Source organism: Xyrauchen texanus, chromosome 3 (assembly GCF_025860055.1).
Source record: "Xyrauchen texanus isolate HMW12.3.18 chromosome 3, RBS_HiC_50CHRs, whole genome shotgun sequence".
Classification (NCBI taxonomy): Eukaryota; Metazoa; Chordata; class Actinopteri; order Cypriniformes; family Catostomidae; genus Xyrauchen; species Xyrauchen texanus.
The window spans coordinates 35,482,474-35,492,382 of NC_068278.1; the positions used below are offsets into that span (position 1 = coordinate 35,482,474).

A 9,909-nucleotide genomic window follows, 5' to 3' on the forward strand; every position below is an offset into this window, starting at 1 on the left:
ATGTTGATGATGTAGAGGTTTTAGAATGTCAAATATCAAATATGATATGCACGGCATTATAGGGTTAGAGAGTGGCACTAACCACTAAAATGTAATTAAAAACCCTCATAGTCACATGTCCTTGACACAACCCTAACTTTACCGATTTCCTATGGAACAATTTATTATTAGTAGAAAACAGCCACTTGGCTTAAGCTCAACAGCACTTCATGAGTATTCTGTTATTATTTTGTTGTCTGGTCTTGTTTCCACAGTTTTTCACCTACTGAAATAGAGCAATTTTAAATGTATAGGTGATATCATCAATTAACAGCTGCGATGACTCAAGAAACACACTTCTACATCAATCAACAAGGTCAGAATCAGTAGCCCTGCATCTTGAGTTTCCCTAAATTATTACTTTTTGTGGATATACTCTGTTTTTGAATAATACAAGGGGATAGAATACAGTGTAAAGATATGGTCGGTTTGGAATTGGATTATTTTTCCAAGGAGAAAGTTTAGAATGCTTGGATGGGTGAAAAAGGAAGGGAGTAGAAAAGAAGGGGGAGGAGAGAAACACAGAATAAGAGTTTGAAGGCCTCCTGGAGGAGGAGAGCAGAAGGAGTGAGACTAGGACAGAGAGGAGAAAGTGAGGAAATGTTATCAGAACCTTAAACACTTTTTTTCTTCTATGAAAATGCTAATCTGCAGGTAAGAAAATGAACATATATATATCCTCTTTAGATGTATTTGGTTGTGCAAGACATAGTTGCATACTTTGCATGCATTATTTACAAGGAAATCTAATACATTTTGAACGAAAGATGAGGATGTCACCACATTAAGTGCCTGAAATATGTTTCTAATTGTGAATACGACGTATGTGTTCTTCATATTTGTTCTGCAAGTCTCATTCTGTGATGTCCAAAAAATGTATTTCAGGGATGTCAGTTAAAGTCCATCTCATAGTTTTTTATATGTTTGATATATTTTTTATAATATAATGAATGTTATCTCATTAATATAAACTAAATAAATACCTTCCTTAAAAAAAATAACCCATTCTGCCAGTTTCTCTGTCAAAGTAATTTTGTCCTTCTCTTTTAAAGACTGGAGTGAGATAACTGCTGACACTTACCAGAGTAGCTCGTTCAGCATTGATGCACCATATGGGTACCAGCTTGACTTAGGTTTTGTAAAGTACGTGGATGACATTGAGCGTAGTGACACCATTCGCCGACAGGATTTTAACAAGAGGTCCAGGGTGGCCAACCCTGCCTCTGAGCCACAAAGCATTGTAAGCCACACAAGAAACTGGACATCCTCTGAGTCTTTGTCCTCTCTAAGCAGTGATGAGGCCAAGAAAACCTCTCAGTCCTCATCATCATCCTCTTCCTCTGTCAACAGAAGAAGACCCCCGCTTCCTCATTCCCATTCCAAACCTAATTTCACAAGTCAAGCACCAGAAGTCTCTCAAGGTCTTTCCATCTCTCAGAGGAATTCGGATGTGACACCTCTCCCAGCCACACAACATCCTACCGCAACCAAATCAAATCCTCTCGTTGAAAAAACCTTGATGGAAACATGCAAGCGTTTGGAACAAGAGAAAGGATCATCCCAGACAGGACCTTTAGAACCACACCCACGATGTCGGCTGGCCAGTTTTGGTGGTCTTGGCTCTTGTGGTACCCTATCTCCTTACACTAGCTGCAGCGCCCTAAATCAAGGCATTTATAAAGGTGCCAAGATGACGGTCCCAGACCCACCCAGCCCAGGTACCTTGTTAGTGAGGAGCTGCCTTAAAATCAGCCCCTCAAGCTCTGGCCGGGCATCTCCAGTAAGCAGTGTCAGCCCACTCCATCTACAGCTGATCAGGGATCAGATGGCAGCTGCTTTACAGAGGCTAAAAGAACTGGAGGAGCAGGTAAAGATTATACCTGTTTTACAGGTGAAGATTTCTGTTTTGCAGGAAGAAAAGAGACAACTGACTGCCTTGGTCAAGGGCCAACATGAACAAAAAACAGGCTCCAGCGATGACATAGATTTACAAGGATTGAACAAGAAGCAAGCACACATCAAAAGTTGTCCACCAGAATTACAACAGAAATCTGGGACTGATGAAGAGATTGAGGGCAATAAGAGGTCCTCTGGAGAGATGGAGGGTTGGGAGCACAGGAGCCTCTCTGGTCTTTTAGAGTTCAAACAGCTTAGTGTAGAAATGCAACTGCTTGAAAGGAAGATCCAAGATGCACGTCTTGAGACTCAACAATCCTTCAGGACAAGGGCTTGGAAATCTGTTGCCGTGGGAGATGACAAGAGCATTGATGAAGCTGAGACACGATCAGTGGGTGTCGAAGTCACAGAGACTATGCTCGGCATGGTAGTAGACAAGGACGAAGAAACTGAGTTGCAGCAGCAAACCATTCAACTTTTGAGTGACAGGATACAAACACTGCAGGCAGAGCTTAAAGATGCAATGCTTACAACAGAAATGGGCAGGCTGAGGAGTGAACTACGGGAAGCAGAATCTAGAAACCGTGCTGACAAGAGTTCTACTGCACACCCACAGGTGGACTGCACAGCTACACAGACTGGGTCACAAAGTCACACTCTTGAAGTTGGAAACAAAACCCATCTCGTAAATTCTGCAGTTGGGGGAGGGATAGAACGTATTTCAATTGCTGTTGGAGTGTCCTGCAAACCTGAAATGAGGGCTGTTTCCTCTGGCCCAGATGTATCTATGGAAGAGTGGGAAGTGCGGAAAAAAGTAGAGAGAAAAGACCAGTGTGTTGGAAGCAAGTGTGTGCCAATGTGCAATCAAGGTGCTGCAACGACAGTGCATATGTGTGATGCTGGCACGATTACCTTGGAGACAATGGAGACCCTGAACAAGAGGGAAACTTCGCACAGAACAGTGGGCTGTGGTGACTGCATGGTAGATGGGAATGTCAGTGTGGTCAAATCACTAATTTCCCAGGGTACTGTCACTGACCCTGTGCGAAGCTTTGACTTTGCTGTAATGGCAATCCCGCAGACGATGTCACAGCGTACCAGTACAGATGTCAGTACTGTTTCCCGCAGCACCAGCACTTTGCATGCCTGTATCTCTGAAGCCTGCACCAACACAAAACTCACACTCACCAGGGAAAGACACACCAACACAGCACATACACTCACCCGATCTCTGGCAGTTGGAGATGGGAAAGTTTGCGACTGGGTGTCTGCTGTTCAAAAGCGCTCTGTTTCTGTGGGAACCAATTCATGTGTAGAAAGAGGCACAATCACAACTGCTTTCCCTAAAGTGATGATGCGTGACACTGGTGTTGGATTAGCAAATATCAACGAGAACTTCCTGATTGGACTCCGCACACGGAACATAGCATGTGGTCCATCCCGTTTACCTGATCCAGTCAAGACGCGTAGCATTGGTGTGGAGGTAGGTGACGGGAGGATACGCGACATGGAGGGGCAGATGTTTGTGCAGGATGAGCCAGGACTTGATCATTACATAGGTCGCATGCAAAGATTGCTTAAAGAACAGCAGGACCTGTTGACCGACACCCACCCTGGCTCAAAAGATGAGACCACCCTCCAATCCTATGGTCACTTAGATACACAAGTTGGAGGTAATACTGTGCCTATATGTGTGTGTCTTTCTTTAAAATAATTTACTTGCAATTTCAGATGGTGTATGTAGAAATAAAACGTAGTTTCACCTAATGGCTTACTTCCATTTTCTCTCTATAATTCCCAGTCACTAGACAAAGCCAGAAATCAAATGCGGATGAGAGTTCAAGGATTAAACAGAGGAATCAAATGGAGCTGCAGATGTCCGCTGCTCTTCATGGTATGCTTCTCTATGTTTTAGAGGCAACTCCAGTCAGTTAGTGAGCAAATGTATAGAAGCCTGGTCAAAATGACTCCACACAACAGATAACTGCAAACGGTAGCAGGGAAGAGGAGAGTTCAATAAAGAGAATCTATTCCAGACCTCCTCTATGCCGTGGAATTTGAACAAGAGGTGAAAATAGCTCTCTCTGGTTTGTCTTTTGGCTGCATGAGCCCTACACTTTTGGCTTTTGGAATGCTCTCATGTCCTCTGGTCTGTGGCAGATACAGGCATGCATACCATCCACACTGAAAAGCCTGATCTGTGCAAGGTTATTGAATGACAGGAATGCCTCTGATTTAGGAATTTTTCAACCTGCATAAAGAGCCTTTAGCAGGTGTTTGAGCTGTAAGAAAAAAACAATGTGCACCTGGTTAAAATGACAAATGGCTTTTTTTTTGTTTTTTTTTGTGTTTTTTAGGCAAATTTAAGATGCAAAGCCCTAAGCATAAACAAAGCTAGCATTTCAAGTATGTCTTATATTGTGTCACATCTTCTCAATTAAATTAGAAATATTTTCTTTTGTCATTTCCTTCAGGCCCACCTAGTGATGAGCACTGTCTCAGGTCCATAATGAAAAGGAAAAGCATCAATCAGAAGTCCACAGATAACCCTAAGCCTGAAGCTCATGGGTAAATAATGGTTTCATTATTTAATCATAGCTTATACATTCAGCTCAGCTACAGTACAACCACATAATTTTCTTATTGCTGAACTGAAGCTCTTTTACCAGGTCAAATATGCAGTGTTTTTGATGTTTAAATAAATTGGAAGCTATGCATTCCCTACAACCTTTTCATCTACAACAATACATTTAAAGGGATAGTTCACCTAAAAAAGACATTCTAGTCACCATTTACTGTGGAACTCATGAGGAAAATGTTTTAAGAATGTTAAAATGCTACAATTGACCTTACAGTGAACGTGTATGGGGACAGAGGTTAAAAGTCCCTAATATTATGCCTTACATCTCCTTTTGTGTTTAACGGAAGAATGTCAAATGGTTTTGGAATAATTTGGGGTTGAGTAAATTAGCTTGTTGGGTGAACTATCCTTTTAATTCTACATTTCTCTCTTCATGCATGTATATCTAGAGGTATTGGGAACCCCTTGTCTGAGGTTGATGATTCTGAGGGTGAAGAGAAGAAAAAAGTTGAAAAGAAGGAGACAGAAGGGAGTGCCAAAGATAATGTGAAGATTACCAAGAGGAAAGAAAGGTTTGTGTCTAGAACATGTTTTGTATATCAGGGGTTTCACTGCTAAAGAACCCAGTAGACTTTTAAATATGTAGTACAATACTACATATACAAAATAAGGTGTACAGTTTATATTATATAATTATCTAAAATAATTGGGCAATATTTTGTATAAGTTTCAATTTAATTCAGTCAGAATTATCATGGTACATTGTTTGTACTGTGCAGGAATAAATTTAGTGAGAAGATTCTTTCTGCCTGTCGAACTCTGGAGGTGCACCTCAAAGGCAGCAAGGTCATATCGAACAGAGAACTGGTGAGCTACAGAACAATAATGATCTTTTTTTGAGTGTGTGTTTTTTTTACTCTGTCAATAACATTTTTACTTAGTTTATTTTTATACCGTACTGCAGTTAGGACTGAGGTAGATGCTTTGTGAGGAATCTCAGTTTGTAAAATGTACAGCTCACTGTATGAATGAAATGCATTTTTGCATCTTTTATTATCAGAGATGAATTGCAAGAATTGAGATATAATTTAATCTGTTTGATGCTATAAAACGGATAGATCCATCTCTAAATTCTGAGCAGCATTCAAATCCATTGTTGAATTATCTTTAAACGCACTCTTGTGACCGCATGTTCTATATTAATCTAAGTTGCTACAGTGCTTGGCAATCGTAAATAGCCTGCAGGTAAGCCGAGCAATGATATAACTTTGCTAAAGAATTATTTATTTCCATTTTAATATTAATATATTTAATTGTATTGTGTATTTTAACATATTGCTGTTACCAGTGTTTTATAAAAGCCAGCTCCGTTTCACATCATTTACATGTGGTAAAATGACTGTAAGACACAGCCTTGCTTTGCTTATTGCTTTATTTTCTGCTGTCTGACTTCTTCATTTCACCCACATCGTAAATGGCTCCAGATTATTTCTGGTTTTTGTCAACAATAAGAAAGCAAAGATTAAAGCAAAAGGCAGGCAAACCTAATGTATTCGTGATGTATTGTGGAACAGTATTTCACAGTCTGAAAAGCTCAGTTGTTGACGTGTTCTATGTTTACTCGCTCTAAGCCTCATCCCATAATTACCCAGTGGCATTTGTAGATCAGATTTTTGGTACACTGTGGAATTATGGGAAGTTAAAAATTATAGTGCTGCTGCATTTAGTCTCTGTGTAAGAGTAATTTAGGTCTGCTGATGATGCCTGCATTAATTTACTTGGTGTTACTCTGTGCTTTGGGGGAACTTAATGAAAGGAATTGCAATAAGTTTATTGATTCCTGTTCTGATTCCAATTTTGCTTAAGGATTGTAGTTACATAACAGCTTTGTTAGCAATTTTTTAAAGCAATTTTGAGAGAATTGTTTTCCAAATATCCATTCTTTCATTAATTTCCCTCAGAGGCCTGTTGTCAAATTATGAGAGAATTTCAGAACAGTAATAACAAATCGTAAATTGTGTAGCCTACAATTCTAGAAATAAAAATTCTGTACTGTATAAACAACGAAAAGGTTCCTTACACAGATTTTTTCATCGTAATAAACAATTAATCAAGCATTCAGAAATTTACGTTCAGTGCACAGCGTTCTGATCATCAAGACAGCGATTCTAAAGCTTATATTGCATATTTAATTGTGGTCTTCTTCGTCTTAAATGTGAAAGAACCCTGAGCCGTTAACAGAACCGAACATCATAAAAATCTTGTAGAATTTTGTTTTAAATGATTTGTTCTATATTCCCTAGTGAACTGAGAAGCTAAAAAGTATCTGCATGGTTGGACTTTGTATAAATGTATCATAAATGCCTCTGAATCTGCTTGTCTTCTTTTTTTTTTTTTTTAAAGCAATCCTGCCTAAACACAGTACAGCAAGAGTGGTTCTGTGTGTCCAGTCAGAAGAGGGCATGCCCACAAACTGTAGAGGACTTCCTCTGTGCTTGTTGCCATGTCTCACCTGACGTGCTGTACTATGTGGCCAATATGGCTGACCAAAATGGCAACACAGCCCTCCACTACAGTGTGTCTCACTCCAATTTCAGTGTAGTAAAGATTCTACTAGATGCAGGTACTCTAAAACCTATTATAAATAGTATTCATGTCGAGCCATTGTTTGATCCATCATGAACAAGCACACCAGATGAATACATTCTGTGACTGATGATCAATTGACATTATATGTTTAAATAAAAATGTGAGGGTGTTTAAAGACTGTTTGATTGCTATTTCTTTTCTATCACTTTTCTATTATTAGCTATATTCCTATTATGCTTCTTTGATCAGAATTGCATAATTCATAACCAAATAAAGCCTTATAGGTTGCCTAATAAACACATTCATACAGATTATTAAAGCGATAGTTCACTCATAAATTAGAATTCTCTTCACATTTACTCACCCTCATCCCATCCCAGATGTGTATGATTTTCTTTCTTCAAAGATTTTTAAAAGAATGTCTCTGCTCTGTTGGTCCTTTCAATGCAAGTGAATGGTGGCCAGACCTTTTGAAGCTTCAAAAACCAAATAAAGTATAAAAGTAATCCATACGACTCCAGTGGTTGAATCTGTCTCTGAAGCGATACAATCGCTTTGGGTGAGAAACAGATAAATATTAAAAAACTTTTTTACTATAGGCTAAATCTCCACTTTCAGAATGTGAAAGTGAAAGTGGAAATTTATGGTAAAATAAGGTCTTAAATTTTGACCTATTTCTCACCCACACCTATTATATCGCTTCTAAAGGCATATTTATCAGTGATTTAATCACTGGTGTCATATAAATTATTTAATGCTGCCTTAATGTGATTTTTGGAGCTTGAAAATACACTTGCATTCTATGGACCTACAGAGCTGAAATATTCTTCTAAAAATCTTTGTTTGTGTTCAGCAGAAGTAAGAAACTCATACACATCTGGGATGGCATAATGAGTAAATGATGAGAGAATTTGCATTTTTGGGTGAACTATCCCTTTAAGTAATTATATTTCTAGAGAACAGTTAACGCTGAGAGACACAAAGTTGTTTGAAAAGGGGTTCAAATTGTGGCTCCTTTTTATGTTATCTAGATGGAAAATTTATTTGGTCTTGATTCCTTTTCCTGCAGGGGTGTGTAATATAGATCATCAGAATAAAGCTGGCTACACCCCTATAATGCTTGCCTCTCTGGCTGCTGTGGAAACTAAAGAAGCCATGATGGTGGTACGAGAACTATTCAGCAGGGGAGATGTTAATGCTAAGGCCAGCCAGGTGTGTGTATGTATTTGTATTTTGAACCCAATATTGAACTGTTTATACAGTATGAGTGCTTTCCATCTGCCAAATTTTATTAGGCTAAAATTTGTCAAAGTGTTTCTACCTGAGTGTACCTATGAATTCTTATTTGTTTTCTCCACAGGCTGGTCAGACAGCTCTCATGTTAGCAGTCAGTCACGGGCGTATAGATATGGTCAGGGCTCTGCTATCTGCTGGTGCAGAGGTCAACGTCCAGGATGATGAGGGGTCAAGCGCTCTCATGTGTGCTGGTGAACACGGCAATGCCGACATTGTCAAACTCTTACTGGCCCAGCCAGGCTGTGATGCCACACTGACTGACAATGTGAGTTACCGACCTACCAACTATCACAAAGATATATTGATCTTTTTTATTGATCTTTCTTAAATTTGCCGGTGATATTTGTATTGGTGCCTTTTGTATAAGCTTTTTTTTGTGTTGGTCCCTGCTAAATTTTTTTTTACCAAAAATCTCCAAGGATAGTAAAACTTAAAAATCACCTGCATTGTGGGGACCAGCCACCATTCCCCATGAGCAAAACAGCTTACTAAACTTACTAAATGTATAAAAAAATGAAGTAATTTTTGTCAAGATTAGGTTTAAATGTAGGCTTTAGGGGATACAAAATATCAATAGCTTAATTTAAAAACAACAGAACTCAATGGTGTGTGTGTGTGTGTGTGTGTGTGTGTGTGTGTGTGTGTGTGTGTGTGTGTGTGTGTGTGTGTGTGTGTGTGTGTGTGTGTGTGTGTGTGTGTGTGTGTGTGTGTGTGTGTGTGTGTTGGGGTGTAGGATGAGAGCACTGCTCTGTCTATAGCTCTGGAGGCCGGACACAAAGACATCGCTATGCTCCTCTATGCCCATGTCAACTACTCAAAGGGCCAAACTAGGGTATGACTATTCCTAATTATTATTTTATCACAGTATATTATATTACCTGCATGGGGACAATTTTACCTCTTGCTAAAATTGGCAATACTACTGTTTCTGTATATATATGTGTGTGTGTATCCTCAGGGATCCCCTCGAAGCAAGACTCCATCCGCTTCATCATGCATAAGCTCTTCTGATTGATAGGACATTTTTCCATGCTCGCTTCCTCCATTCAGACATCTCATAATGACTCATTCAATCAAATGCTTTTATTTCACAGCCATATGACTAAGATGAGTATGATTGGTTATGTTTTCAGGGCAGTGGTTCAAGTGCAGTGCACTCACTGTTGGTAATAAGCTTATGCGTCTTCTCTTTTACTGAAATGTATCAATATCTTTCTCAAATAAAAACATTACTGTTAAGCAGTTATTTGATCATAATATAGATCTATAATACATTTTAGTTTAGATAATGTTACATTATATTAGGAAGGTGCATGTCAAAACCGTTTTATTGCTTATAATATATATTCTTTTAAATTAAATGAATTTTAGGATATTATATAATATTTGTGTTTTTATTTTAATTTCTTGTATTATTTAAAGTATAACACGGCACCCATAATATAGTATTTAACTTGGTGTTTTAGTGAATGAAATGTTCAAATGACTGTCATGTTCAAATAAATTTA

General features: G+C 38.7%; 1 protein-coding gene across 1 annotated transcript; it reads left to right on the forward strand.

Moving 5' to 3' along the window:
- Positions 1-318: 318 nt before the first annotated feature.
- On the forward strand, positions 319-9,495 carry kank1b (KN motif and ankyrin repeat domains 1b). The gene is made up of 11 exons (XM_052099431.1): positions 319-355; positions 1,092-3,608; positions 3,737-3,829; positions 4,410-4,503; positions 4,966-5,088; positions 5,296-5,383; positions 6,920-7,139; positions 8,175-8,317; positions 8,466-8,666; positions 9,135-9,233; positions 9,360-9,495. Exons 1-11 carry the CDS (start codon positions 319-321, stop codon positions 9,414-9,416), a joined length of 3,672 nt encoding a protein of 1,223 aa, XP_051955391.1. The 3' UTR covers positions 9,417-9,495.
- Positions 9,496-9,909: the final 414 nt, after the last annotated feature.

What these genes read in the sequence shown, in the direction of transcription:
- kank1b (XM_052099431.1), top strand. Translation starts at nt 319, where the DNA reads ATGACTCAAGAAACACACTTCTACATCAATCAACAAG. An exon ending in ATTACCAAGAGGAAAGAAAG is followed by an intron (nt 5,089 to 5,295) that starts GTTTGTGTCTAG and finishes TGTACTGTGCAG; the next exon opens with GAATAAATTTAGTGAGAAGA. An exon ending in TCATATCGAACAGAGAACTG is followed by an intron (nt 5,384 to 6,919) that starts GTGAGCTACAGA and finishes TTTTTTTTAAAG; the next exon opens with CAATCCTGCCTAAACACAGT.